General features: G+C 39.8%; 1 protein-coding gene across 1 annotated transcript in view; it reads left to right on the top strand.

Annotated features, from left to right (window-relative positions):
- LOC128649615 (protein mono-ADP-ribosyltransferase PARP14) overlaps positions 1–5,045 on the top strand; it is a 220,457-nt gene extending 215,412 nt beyond the window's left edge. Inside the window, exon 17 of the mRNA XM_053702975.1 lies at positions 2,085–5,045. Coding sequence (XP_053558950.1) covers positions 2,085–2,371 — 287 coding nt within the window. The 3' untranslated portion in view covers positions 2,372–5,045. The remainder of the gene's footprint in view (positions 1–2,084) is intronic.
- The last annotated feature ends 10,170 nt before the right edge of the window (positions 5,046–15,215 follow it).

Below are 15,215 nucleotides of genomic sequence, written 5' to 3'. Positions count from 1 at the left end.
ACTAGCCATTACAAGTGGCTGGTTATTGCTATCGCAAGCTCACGGTAGCAATTAGCGCTCCAAGAATGAACCAGAGATTAGATCTCTGGTTAATTTTCTAAATGTCACCCAAATGCCTTTGAAATAGAGGGCCTTTTAGTTTTTTATTAAAAAATAACTGCACTAGGCAGTATTTTGGGGTTAAAGTTGGTGGGATTGGGGTGTTAGAAAAAAATGGCACTGAAAAGTGCTTTTACATTGCAGTCTATGGGAACTGTGTGTTCCCATAGACTGCAATGTATTTATATATGTATATGCCTATATACATATATATTTATGTGTTAATATGTGTATGTACACATATTAACACATAAATATATATGTATAATTATTCATTTACATCTATATTTAAAAATGCCACCATCGCTGCACTACATACCCCCTGCGCTGCGCATGGTTCTGATGCCGTCTTTGACAGCATCAGAACGAGGTTCCCATAGGAGCCTATGGAAGCACACTCTCATGAGCGCAATGCTTCCTAGCTCACGTTCGCATTGCGATTAACTTCTAATACCAGCGCACATTCTCGTGAGCTGGTATTACAAAGTGGAGCGCTAATATCGCTTTGCAGATGTAATGTGTAGTGCTGCAATATAACATTTCTTTTTTGTTTGTGTTTATCATTTCAATAAGTATAATGTCATTATAATAATAAGTAGCAGAAACTCTTTATTTAAAGGGATGTGGTACTCATATTTTTGCTATCATGTAAATCAAAGATGGGCAACTTCCTAACACATAGGAGCCAAAGATAAATATTTTAAAAGTCTTAGGGGGCACATATATGTTTCTGGCTATTAAACATTCAATTATGTATTTGGTAAAAATATCCAGAGGCACAGGGCCAGATTTTAATAAGGATACAGTTCTGTTTTGTTGCACCACCCACCAGAAGTATCCAAAGAACACATTTATTGTTTTTTTTTCTTTCCTAGTACCACAAAAACTATGGCACACATTCTTAGTTGTGCTTTTTCTCAGGACTGCAAAAACGAGTGCGGAGGGAAGCATGCAGTGGTATTGCGGCTTTAATGGGTGACCCCCTATTGTGAACATCACTCGGTATTCCCACCACCTTTCTGTACAGGATTCCCCATCTCACCTTCGGACCTCCCAAATCCACCTGTGTAGCTCCTAGTCCCACCCACTTACCACTTGGTCCTGACCTCCTATCACTGCCCCACCTACAAAACACCAGTGGACCTCTGGGAAGTGCCCCCAAATAGTTAAGTCCTGGAGACACCATGGTTGCATGTTGCCAATGGGCTCCAGTTAGCTGCCCCGATTATTACAGAAAGACTCCACAGTAGTAAGTAGAAATTCTAATGAAATATTTTATACATATTATACATACTGCAGTGGAGTCTGTCTCTTATAAGCGTCCTAGGTGGAGTCACTCCCCTGTAGATTTTGAGAAATGCAAACAATCGGGAATAACTTTGAGAAGAGGCAGCGCACCCAGAGGACAGTCATGTTTTTAGTTGTATTTTAATATTTGTCTAAAAGGAGTAGTTCTATTTTTTGCATGAAAAAAGGTAAAGAACATGGTTGAGTATAACTGTGCCCAAGGGCTCTACTGCTTATTGGTTGACAGGTACAACTTATATAGAAAAAGGCTGGTTTATTCGGCACTGTACCATCTATTTTAAAAAAACAAACAACTAAACAAAACAAGAATGCACTGTAATACATTTTAAAACATTTCATTAACGATACTATAGAAAAAATCATTTTAAACATCATTTTAAAAAACACAAACAAAACACTTCTTTATTATATAGGTATTTTATGGCTTATGTGTAGTGTGACCAAGAGAATTTAATGTTACAATGTTAAACATCCATTTACAATTCTCCACTTGGATTTAGGTTTGACAAATACAAACTATCAAACCAAATGGGTAATATTGATATTACAGTTATGATCATTTTAATTTGTAGGTTTATTTCAGTACTAGTTCTAGCTCAGTGTTTGTCTTCACAAATTACCTTCTGTATACCCAACACTGACGCCTCACTCACCTATTTCTGTCTTCCTCTTTTCAGATTTAGTCAATGGAAGAAAAGTATATTTTGCTGTGAATGCTGAATACGCTACCAGACAAATCCTTTCTACTTCAGATGAAAATGTCAGACCAAGAGTCCTATACCAAGTAAAGGTCTTAGCTGGGCATTATACCGAAAGTGCAAATGCTCCTGGCTCGCCATCCGCCATTAACCCTGTTGGCCAGTATGACAGCCTTGTAGACAACAAAGTCACCCCAACCACGTATTCTGTATGTCATGATAGCCAAGTGTATCCTGAGTACATCATTCATTTCATTAACTCTTAATTGCTACACTATGGCAAAAAAAAAATATATATATATATATATACAATGGAGTCTTATCACACTTGTATGTCTTATTTGTGATTGTTAAAGGGATACGAAACCCCAACATTTTCTTTCATGATTCGGATAGTACATACAGTTTTAAACAGCTTTCCATTTTACTTCTGTTATAAAATTTGCTTCAATATCTTACTATCCTTTGCTGAAAGAACATTACTGTACTACTAGCTGAACACATCTAGTCAGCCAATCACAAGAGACAAATGTATGCAGGCAGCTCACTCCAACTAGTGTGGGATATGTGTGTATTCTTTTTCAAAAAGAGATACAAAGAGAACAAAGCACATTTGAAAATAGAAGTGAATTTAAGTGTCTTAAAAAATACTTATTCTATGTCTTAAAAAATACATGTTCTATGTCTTAAAAAATACATGTTCTATGTCTTAAAAAATACATGTTCTATCTATCTATAAAAGCTATCACTGAAACACTGATTCATTTTACTAGAATACATTTGTGACATGTGACTTATGTTCAGATACAGCATACACTTTTTAACAACTTCTCTTTGTATCCTTTGTTTAAAAGCATGCCTAGGTACACTTCTACTGGGAGCTAGCTGCTGATTGGTGGCTGTACATATATGCCTCTTGTCACTGGCTCACCCAGTGTGTTCAGCTAGCTCCCAGCAGTGCATAGATGCTCCTTCAACAAATGATACCAAGAGAATGAAGCAAATTAGATAATAGAATTAAATTGGAAAGTTGCTTAAAAATGTATGTTCTATGAAAATCATGAAAGAAAAAAATGTGTTTAATTTCCCTTTAATTCTAAAACATATTGTAAAGAATGTATGAAATGAATGATATTACCAGTGCTAAGTGAGCACCCATTGGGGCCGAATGAACAAATGTCGGACGGACATGATCCGCCGTAGTGGATCATGTCTACCCGACATCGCTAAATGCCAACAGCATACGCTGTCAGCATTTAACATTGCACAAGCATTTCTAGTGAAATGCTTGTTCAATGCCGCCCCCTGCACATTCGCAGCCGTTAGCAGGGGGTGTCAATCATCCCGATCGTGTCTGATCAGGATGATTGCTGTCCGCCATCTTACGACCGCTGCTTCTGGTGAGCCTGAAGGCTCGCATGGAAACAGCTGCATTCGCAGCATGTGAAATCAGCCCTATTGCAGCAACAGACAGAATTTTGGTCTGTTTAAACTTTGTAAGTTGTATTTTATCTTTCTTCTGTTATGTGTGATCAGTCCACGGGTCATCATTACTTCTGGGATATAACTCCTCCCCAACAGGAGGAGTTATATCCCAGAAGTAATGATGACCCGTGGACTGATCACACTACAGAAGAAAGGAATTTATCAGGTAAGCATAAATTATGTTTTTGTTTTACTCTGCATTTATTTCAGTTACGATGACAAATGCACTTTGTATTTTGTGTATAGTGTGGTACTTAGGAATATATCTTTTTTTTATAAATTTATATTAAATCTGTAAATGGTTACTAAAATCAAAATTAAACTTTCATGATTCAGATAGAGCACACAATTTTAAATAACTTTCTAAAAAAAAAATAAAAAAATTTACACTCATATTAAATGAAGATTATGAAGGGACATGAACCCCTAAATTGTTCTTTCATGATTCAAATAGAGCATAAAATTAAAAAAAATATAAAAGTTTCCGATTTATTTCTGATATCTAATTTGCTTCCTTCTCATGGTAGTTTTTTTTAAAGAGATTCCTAGATAGGTAGCGCACACTTGTCTGGAGCACTTCATGACAGGAAACAGTGCTGCCATCTAGTGCTCTTTCTAATGTATAACGTTCTTGCAAAACTGCTGCAGACACATGCATGCTCCTGAGCTTACCTTCCTGCTTTTGAACAAAGGATACCAAGAGAATGAAAAAACAAACTGAAAATAATAGTAATTGGAAAGTTGTTTAAGACAATTTTGGGGTTTTATGTCCCTTTAAGCTTTATGACAAGGGTGGGCAAGAGGCATCCTCTGGGCCTTATGCACCTCATAAAGGTTTCCACTTTGGTCTTCATCCAGGACCTGTTTAGTGGGTGCGCTGCCCAGCTGATTTTAATAAAGCTACCTTGCCTCGCCCTAGTCCAGATACAAACCCGATTGGAGGAATATTGCTTACTCACTGTTAATGCCAGACGTGATTACACTTGCTCTATTTTAGACGTAAGTAGTGATGTTAATGATAGTCATATTTTGGGCTTAGTTGCCAAGATCTTGTTGACTATTTAATGGTGTAATTGTATTTTAAACATTATTTTTGATATATGTACTTTGTAAGTTAGAGTTGTTGTATTACCATTATAATAGTTTACCGATAATTGAAACATGTGATTCCGATTCTGGTACTACAGTAGAATGAACATTCTTACTTTGTCTCCACAAAATCAAGAAGGGGACTTTGCCAAGATGAAAAGCGACCCTACAATACAATTAAAGGACATAACCAGCTGCATTGCATCCATGAATATTCCATTCTGAGATTCACGTTATTTGGGAATCATGATAAACTTGTATATTTTGTGATTTTTACAGGTGGAACTTTATTTTGTAACATTGTATTTCTCTCAGTCCTTAATAAAAATAATAATAATAATAAAGCTAACATTAGTTAATATGAAATGTTTTTAATGTTTACTGCACAAATTTACTGCCCCCACCCGACTAATTCATAATACCACCCGGCTGACACGTTTCTGTGGAGACAATAAGGCCGATTTATCAAGCTCCATATTGAGCTTGATGCCCCTGTGTCTGCGTAAACAGAAGTTATGAAGCAGCGGTCTAAAGACGGCTTCTCCATAACTTGTCCGCCTGCTCTGAGGTCTCGGACAGAAATCAACCCAATCGAATACAATCGGGTTGATTGACACCCCCTGCTAGCGGCCGATTGGCCCCGAATCTGCAGGGGGCGGCATTGCACAAGCAGTTCACAAGAACTGCTGGTGCAATGATAAATGCCGACATCGTATGCTGTCGGCATTTATCGATGTGCAGCGGACATGATACGCTACATCGTATCATGTCCGCTCGCACTATGATAAATCTACCCCAATGGCTCTATAACCAATGAGAGTATCACGTAGTCAGGCTGCATATCAGCACTGCAAAATAGCTCAGCATGCTAAGGCACTGTGGATGAGCTCTGTAGCAACCCAAGGGTTGCAGGTTCGATCCCCGGTTAAGTCCACTCAGCCTTTCATCTGTCCGAGGTCGAAAAAATGAGCAGCACCTTGAGACCCTTACGGATGATTAGCCGCGCTTTACAAGTACCCAATACATACACTGCAAAATTCTATCCATGATTTTGTTTTTTTGTGACTGTTCTACTCTTTGTATTTTTTAAAATTATTTCCTTTTTCACTTCTCTGTCCTCATATGCTTTTGTTTGTGTCTTAATGGACTGTGGGTAAATTATCACTTTTCTGTTAATGGAATTCAATAAGTTATGTGGTTTGCCATTATTTACTGAGACCTCATTTACAGTATAATTGCTTTTTTTTGGATTTACCTCCAATCTGCTTTTGTTTTTCTCCAACATAGGTGTGTCCGGTCCACGGCGTCATCCTTACTTGTGGGATATTCTCTTCCCCAACAGGAAATGGCAAAGAGCCCAGCAAAGCTGGTCACATGATCCCTCCTAGGCTCCGCCTACCCCAGTCATTCTCTTTGCCGTTGCACAGGCAACATCTCCACGGAGATGGCTAAGAGTTTTTTGGTGTTTAAATGTAGTTTTTATTCTTCATTCAAGAGTTTGTTATTTTAAAATAGGGCTGGTATGTACTATTTACTCTGAAACAGAAAAGAGATGAAGATTTCTGTTTGTAAGAGGAAGATGATTTTAGCAACCGTTACTAAAATCGATGGCTGTTTCCACACAGGACTGTTGAGATGAAGTAACTTCAGTTGGGGGAAACAGTGGGCAGACTTTGCTGCTTGAGGTATGACACATTTCTAACAAGACTTGGTAATGCTGGAAGCTGTCATTTTGCCTATGGGAACCGGTAAGCCATTTTCTTAGTTTAGTATAAGAATAAAGGGCTTCACAAGGGCTTTAAAGACTGGTAGACATTTTTCTGGGCTAAAACGATTACTTTATAAGTATAAATAGTTCTTTTAATCTTGGGGATTGTATTAAAAAAAAAAACGGCAGGCACTGTATTGGACACCTTTTTCACTGGGGGCCTTTTCTAGTCATAGGCAGAGCCTCATTTTCGCGCCACTAATGCGCAGTTGTTTTTGGAAAGCAAGGCATGCAGATGCATGTGTGAGGAGCTAAGAACCTCTGAAAAAGCTTATTGAAGGCGTCATTTGGTATCGTATTCCCCTCTGGGCTTGGTTGGGTCTCAGCAAAGCAGATACCAGGGACTGTATAGGGGTTAAATGTAAAAACGGCTCCGGTTCCGTTATTTTAAGAGTTAAAGCTTCCAAATTTGGTGTGCAATACTTTTAAGGCTTTAAGACACTGTGGTGAAATTTTGGTGAATTTTGAACAATTCCTTCATACTTTTTCACATATTCAGTAATAAAGTGTGTTCAGTTTAAAATTTAAAGTGACAGTAACGGTTTTATTTTAAAACGTTTTTTGTGCTTTGTTATCAAGTTTATGCCTGTTAACATGTCTGAACCATCAGATAGACGATGTTCTGTATGTTTGAAAGCCAAGGTTCCTCCCCATTTAAATATATGTGATGAATGTGACATAGTGTCCAAACAAAGTAGGGACAATGATGCCACTGATAATGATGTTGCCCAAGATGATTCCTCAAGTGAGGGGAGTAAGCATGGTACTGCATCATCCCCTTCTGTGTCTACACCAGTCTTGCCCACACAAGAGGTCCCTAGTACATCTAGTGCGCCAATACTTCTTACTATGCAACAATTAACGGCTGTAATGGATAATTCTATTAAAAACATTTTGTCCAAAATGCCCACTTATCAGAGAAAGCGCGATTGCTCTGTTTTAGATACTGAAGAGCATGAGGACGCTGATGATAATGGTTCTGACATACCCTCAAACCAATCTGAAGGGGCCAGGATAGATTAGCGGCGAAAAATTCAGGTTTTGCTATTGTGGCGTGCAGAGCGCTTTGGCTAAAGTCTTGGTCAGCGGATGTGTCCTCCAAGAACAAATTGCTTAACATCCCTTTCAAGGGTAAAACGCTGTTTGGCCCTGACTTGAAAGAGATTATTTCAGACATCACTGGGGGAAAGGGCCACGCCCTTCCTCAGGATAGGTCTTTTAAGGCTAAAAATAAGCCAAATTTTCGTCCCTTTCGCAGAAATGGACCAGCTTCAAATTCTACACCCTCTAAGCAAGAGGGTAATAGTTCTCAAACCAAACCAGCCTGGAGACCGATGCAAGGCTGGAACAAGGGTGAGCAGGCCAAGAAACCTGCCACTGCTACTAAAACAGCATGAAGTGTTGGCCCCTGATCCGGGACCGGATCTGGTGGGGGGCAGACTCTCTTTCTTTGCTCAGGCTTGGGCAAGAGATGTTCAGGATCCTTGGGCGCTAGAAATAGTTTCTCAAGGTTATCTCCTGGAATTCAAGGAACTACCCCCAAGGGGAAGGTTCCACAGGTCTCAATTGTCTTCAAACCAAATAAAAAGACAGGCATTCTTACATTGTGTAGAAGACCTATTAAGAATGGGAGTGATTCATCCTGTTCCATTAGGAGAACAAGGGATGGGGTTTTACTCCAATCTGTTCATAGTTCCCAAAAAAGAGGGAACATTCAGACCAATTTTAGATCTCAAGATTCTAAACAAATTTCTCAGGGTTCCATCGTTCAAAATGGAAACCATTCGAACAATTCTTCCTACCATCCAGGAAGGTCAGTTCATGACCACGGTGGATTTAAAGGATGCGTATCTACATATTCCTATCCACAAGGAACATCATCGGTTCCTAAGGTTCGCCTTTCTGGACAAGCATTACCAGTTTGTGGCACTTCCATTCGGATTGGCCACTGCTCCAAGGATTTTCACAAAGGTACTAGGGTCCCTTCTAGCGGTGCTAAGACCAAGGGGCATTGCAGTAGTACCTTACTTGGACGACATACTGATTCAAGCGTCGTCTCTGTCAAAAGCAAAGGCTCATACGGACATTGTCCTAGCCTTTCTCAGATCTCACGGGTGGAAAGTGAACGTAGAAAAAAGTTCTCTATCCCCGTCAACAAGAGTTCCCTTCTTGGGAACAATAATAGATTCCTTAGAAATGAAGATTTTTCTGACAGAGGCCAGAAAATCAAAACTTCTAAGCTCTTGTCAAGTACTTCATTCTGTTCTTCTTCCTTCCATAGCGCAGTGCATGGAAGTAATAGGTTTGATGGTTGCAGCAATGGACATAGTTCCTTTTGCGCGGATTCATCTAAGACCATTACAACTGTGCATGCTCAGACAGTGGAATGGGGATTATACAGACTTGTCTCCGACGATCCAAGTAGATCAGAGAACCAGAGATTCACTCCGTTGGTGGCTGACCCTGGACATCCTGTCACAGGGAATGAGCTTCCGCAGACCAGAGTGGGTCATTGTCACGACCGACGCCAGTCTGGTGGGCTGGGGCGCGGTCTGGGAACCCCTGAAAGCTCAGGGTCTATGGTCTCGGGAAGAATCTCTTCTCCCGATAAACATTCTGGAACTGAGAGCGATATTCAATGCTCTCAAAGCTTGGCCTCAACTAGCAAAGGCCAAATTCGTAAGGTTTCAATCAGACAACATGACGACCGTTGCATATATCAACCATCAGGGGGGAACAAGGAGTTCCCTGGCGATGGAAGAAGTGACCAAAATAATTCAATGGGCGGAGAATCACTCCTGCCACTTGTCTGCAATCCACATCCCAGGAGTGGAAAATTGGGAAGCGGATTTTCTGAGTCGTCAGACTTTCCATCCGGGGGAGTGGGAACTCCATCCGGAAATCTTTGCCCAAATAACTCAATTATGGGGCATTCCAGACATGGATCTGATGGCGTCTTGTCAGAACTTCAAGGTTCCTTGCTACGGGTCCAGATCCAGGGATCCCAAGGCGACTCTAGTAGATGCACTAGTAGCACCTTGGACCTTCAACCTAGCTTATGTATTCCCACCGTTTCCTCTCATTCCCAGGCTGGTAGCCAGGATCAATCAGGAGAGGGCTTCGGTGATCTTGATAGCTCCTGCGTGGCCACGCAGAACTTGGTATGCAGACCTGGTGAATATGTCATCGGCTCCACCATGGAAGCTACCTTTGAGACAGGACCTTCTTGTTCAAGGTCCATTCGAACATCCGAATCTGGCTTCATTCCAACTGACTGCTTGGAGATTGAACGCTTGATTTTATCAAAGCGTGGGTTTTCAGATTCTGTCATTGATACTCTTATTCAGGCTAGAAAGCCTGTAACTAGGAAAATTTACCATAAAATATGGAAAAAATATATCTGTTGGTGTGAATCTAAAGGATTCCCATAGAACAAGATAAAAATTCCTAAGATTCTATCCTTTCTACAAGAGGGTTTGGAGAAAGGATTATCTGCAAGTTCTTTGAAGGGACAGATTTCTGCTTTATCTGTTTTACTTCACAAAAAGCTGGCGGCTGTGCCAGATATTCAAGTTTTTGTTCAGGCTCTGGTTAGAATCAAGCCTGTTTACAAACCTTTGACTCCTCCTTGGAGTCTCAATTTAGTTCTTTCAGTTCTTCAAGGGGTTCCGTTTGAACCCTTACATTCCGTAGATATTAAGTTACTATCTTGGAAAGTTTTGTTTTTGGTTGCAATTTCTTCTGCTAGAAGAGTTTCAGAGTTATCTGCTCTGCAGTGTTCTCCTCCTTATCTGGTGTTCCATGCAGATAAGGTGGTTTTGCGTACTAAACCTGGTTTTCTTCCGAAAGTTGTTTCTAACAAAAATATTAACCAGGAGATAGTTGTGCCTTCTTTGTGTCCGAATCCAGTTTCAAAGAAGGAACGTTTGTTGCACAATTTGGATGTAGTTCGTGCTCTAAAATTCTATTTAGAGGCTACAAAGGATTTCAGACAAACATCTTCTTTGTTTGTTGTTTATTCTGGTAAAAGGAGAGGTCAAAAAGCAACTTCTACCTCTCTCTCTTTTTGGCTTAAAAGCATCATCCGATTGGCTTATGAGACTGCCGGACGGCAGCCTCCTGAAAGAATCACAGCTCACTCCACTAGGGCTGTGGCTTCCACATGGGCCTTCAAGAACGAGGCTTCTGTTGATCAGATATGTAAGGCAGCGACTTGGTCTTCACTGCACACTTTTACCAAATTTTACAAATTTGATACTTTTGCTTCTTCGGAGGCTATTTTTGGGAGAAAGGTTTTGCAAGCCGTGGTGCCTTCCATCTAGGTGACCTGATTTGCTCCCTCCCATCATCCGTGTCCTAAAGCTTTGGTATTGGTTCCCACAAGTAAGGATGACGCCATGGACCGGACACACCTATGTTGGAGAAAACAGAATTTATGCTTACCTGATAAATTACTTTCTCCAACGGTGTGTCCGGTCCACGGCCCGCCCTGGTTTTTTAATCAGGTCTGATGAATTATTTTCTCTAACTACAGTCACCACGGTATCATATGATTTCTCCTATGCATATTCCTCCTTTACGTCGGTCGAATGACTGGGGTAGGCGGAGCCTAGGAGGGATCATGTGACCAGCTTTGCTGGGCTCTTTGCCATTTCCTGTTGGGGAAGAGAATATCCCACAAGTAAGGATGACGCCGTGGACCGGACACACCGTTGGAGAAAGTAATTTATCAGGTAAGCATAAATTCTGTTTTTTCCCTTTTTATATATAAATATTTTTATTTTTTTTGTATTAGAAAACAAATGTTATACTGTATGGAAAGCGAACTTTATGTGTGAATTGTTTTCTGAACATGTTGAAATGCTTGTAACACTTTGCACATATTATACATATATGAAGGGGTTTAAAATGATCACTGTGGTTTAGAAGAGGAGGAGAAAGTTGCTTGCCAGTAGAGAAAGGGTTACTAGTACACTCAATATTAAAGGTAAAGTCACAGTTTAAAGGGACATGAATACCATTTTTTCTTTATTTCATGAAAGAGCATACAATTTTAAACAACTTTCCAATTTACTTTTATCATCACATTTGCGTCATTTTCTTGGTATCCCTTTGTTGAAGGAGCAGCAATGCACTACTGGGAGCTAGCTGACCGGGCTAAACCAATGAAAAGAGGTAAATATGTGTAAGAACCAATCAGCAGCTAGCTCCCAGTAGTGCACTGCTGCTCCAGAGCCTACCTAGTTATGCTTTTTATCTAAAGGGTAGTAAGACAATGAAGCAAATTAGAAAATATAAGTAAATTGGAAAAGTTGTGTAAAATTTCATGAAAGTTTAATTTTGATTTCACAATTCAAATAGAGCATACAATGTAAAAGCAAGTTTCCAATTTACTTTTATTATTAAATGTGCTCCTTTCTCTTGGTATCCTTTGATAAAGAGTAAACGTAAGCAAGCTCATGGGAGCTCAGGAGCGTGTGCATAATTTTAGTACTCTATAGCAGCAGTGCAGGCAGCAATGTATAACATTGTTACAAACATTGAGGTTGATTACAATCCCTTAGAAAAGTTTATCTAATAATTTTTCTGTAAAACTCTCCATTAAAATCTATGGGGATTTTTGTTGATAAACCATTTGCTAAGCTTTTCTAAAGGATTCTGATTGCCCTATTGTTGCAGATACAGCTGCCCCATGTATGTTCCTGAGTTAATATGAACCTACCTAGGTTAACTCTTCAACAAAGAATACCAAGAGAATTAAACAAATTTGATGACTAAATTGGAAAGTTATTTTTAATTACTTGCGCCAAACGCTCATGAATCAGCAAAGTTACGTTTTGACTGTAATGTCCCTTTAAGTGGAGGATATATCCTAATTTCTACCTTGTCTACTTTATTTTCTTACCAGTACAGGTGTAGTGGATATTTTCAGCCATGTATATATAATCATGTTATATTTATGTTAAGAATTATGATTACCATAGTTTATATAGCATTTATAGTTTAATATGCACCTTATTTAGATACATAGCACATATATATTTGATGTATTTTTTTTAGATAGTCAATTGACATACTTATTCATGAAAATATATAAATTACAATGTACTGTATTTTCTCAGGTTAAACTTTGTCGTGAAGTAAGTAAAAGGGACATTGTACTCAAATTTTTTTTATCATACATATATGCACACAACAAAAATATTGTTCCTGTATAAAAACTAAATGCCAATAGTTGATAAGGACAGCTACCTCCGCTTTACTGATGGAGAGGGACAGGCCTCTGTAAGTATGACAAGAAACCTCTTTTTTGTTTATTTAGGGCAGGAAAATTAGTTTTTAGGACAACAACGAAATTGAAATACATTTTGAAATGATGTCTTCTAGAGAGAACACAATGTCCCTTTAACACAATTTGACTTGGTGTGATGCAAAGTGTGTTAATGTTCATTTCCTGTCTTTGAAATATTAAAAACCCGGCAATAAAATTAATATTACTGAGTCATTGTCTTTTCTTTTATATAAATGCAAAACAAACACAGTAGCATTAATTCTGTCATCACACTCTCTCCCCCTCTTTTGTTCTCTCTCTCCCCCCTCTCTTTTGTGCTCTCTCTCCCCCCCTCTCTTTTGCTCTCTCTCCCCCCTATCTTTTGTGCTCTTTTGCTCTCTCTCCCTCCCCCCTCTCTTTTGCACTCTCTCTCTCCCCCTCTCTTTTGCGCTCTCTACCCCCTCTCTTTTGCGCTCTCTCCCCCCTCTCTTCTGCTCTCTCTCTCTCCCCCCTCTCTTTTGCTCTCTCTCTCCCCCCTCTCTTTTGCACTCTCTCTCTCTCCCCCATCTCTTTTGCGCTCACTCTCCCCCTGTCTTTTGAGCTCTCTCCCCCCTCTCTCTCCCCCCTCCTCTCTCTCTCCCCCCCTCTCCTCTCTCTCTCCCCTCCTCTCTCCCCCTCTCTCTCTCTCCCCTCTCCTCTCTCCCCCTCCTCTCTCTCTCTCCCCTCCTCCTTTCTCTCTCTCCCCCCCCCTCCTCTCTCTCCCCCTCCTATCTCTCTCCCCCCTCCTCTCTCTCCCCTCCTCTCTATCTCTCTCCCCTCTCTATCTCGCAACCGCACCCGGCCATGCCCCTTCACACCCGGCCATGCCCCCTTCACGGCCATTCACGTTGGCCACGCCCCATTCACACCCGGCCACGCCCCCTTCACCCAGCCACACCCCCACTTGTGCCCGGCCACGCCCACTTCTGCCGCAGATCAGCTAGGGAGTAAGACTCAAAGGCCAGGTGTGTTTGTCCTTGTGCTGTCTCTACTGCGCATGACAGCTTCGGACAAACACACTTGGCCTTTTATATAATAGGATGTGAAGAACATTGGAATGTGAAATATTCATATTTTCATGTCAGGTTAGTGCACTTGAGTTTTGAGAATTGGGTGTTAGGTTTTTCCACTTTTTTTGCTCCTTTTGACTTCTATGGAGGAATATGTGAATGCGTACACAATATTGTAAGTTTGGCTTTTTGCGCTTGTCGGGTTAGCGCCTGATCAAAAACAGTTTACTTTCAACACATAATTCGAGTACAACCCGAAGAGCTTACTTCTAGCACAGTTAATGCTTGAGCGGGAGCATTAAATAGCGTTCCACTCGTAAACTGACCTACAGATAATTAGAAAAATTTAGATGTGGTCCCTGCAGCTTTCTCTTCTGTGTCAATCTTACATTGGGTTCTAATCAGAAAATGTTAGTTATGTTAGAATTAACCCTTCTGTTACTGATCCTTCAAAGGAACAGTATTTTTTTTCTCTATGTGCTTTAGAAATATAATGACTAAAATGCAAAACAACTATATACAGAATATGCTTTAAAATCGTTTAGTATCAACAGGGAATATAGGAACAGTATGCAGTATCAACAGGGAATATAGGAACAAAATGATGTACAGTTAAATGCACACTCAGTACAGGTGTAGTGGATATTTTCAGCCCTGTATATATAATCATGTTATATTTATGTTAAGGATTATGATTACTATAGTTTATATAGCATTTATAGTTTAATATGCACCTTATTTAGATACATAGCACATATATATTTGATGTATTTTTTTTAGATAGTCAATTGACATACTTATTCATGAAAATATATAAATTACAATGTACTGTATTTTCTCAGGTTAAACTTTGTCGTGAAGTAAGTAAAAGGGACATTGTACTCAAATTTTTTTTATCATACATATATGCACACAACAAAAATATTGTTCCTGTATAAAAACTAAATGCCAATAGTTGATAAGGACAGATACCTCCGCTTTACTGATGGAGAGGGACAGGCCTCTGTAAGTATGACAAGAAACCTCTTTTTTGTTTATTTAGGGCAGGAAAATTAGTTTTTAGGACAACAACGAAATTGAAATACATTTTGAAATGATGTCTTCTAGAGAGAACACAATGTCCCTTTAACACAATTTGACTTGGTGTGATGCAAAGTGTGTTAATGTTCATTTCCTGTCTTTGAAATATTAAAAACCCGGCAATAAAATTAATATTACTGAGTCATTGTCTTTTCTTTTATATAAATGCAAAACAAACACAGTAGCATTAATTCTGTCATCACACTCTCTCCCCCTCTTTTGTTCTCTCTCTCCCCCCTCTCTTTTGTGCTCTCTCTCCCCCCTCTCTTTTGCTCTCTCTCCCCCCTATCTTTTGTGCTCTTTTGCTCTCTCTCCCTCCCCCCTCTCTTTTGCACTCTCTCTCTCCCCCTCTCTTTTGCGCTCTCTAC

Source organism: Bombina bombina, chromosome 2 (genome assembly GCF_027579735.1).
Source record: "Bombina bombina isolate aBomBom1 chromosome 2, aBomBom1.pri, whole genome shotgun sequence".
NCBI lineage: Eukaryota > Metazoa > Chordata > Amphibia > Anura > Bombinatoridae > Bombina > Bombina bombina.
Note: the sequence above shows the minus strand (reverse complement) of the source record. Positions and strands in the feature narration are given on the sequence as shown.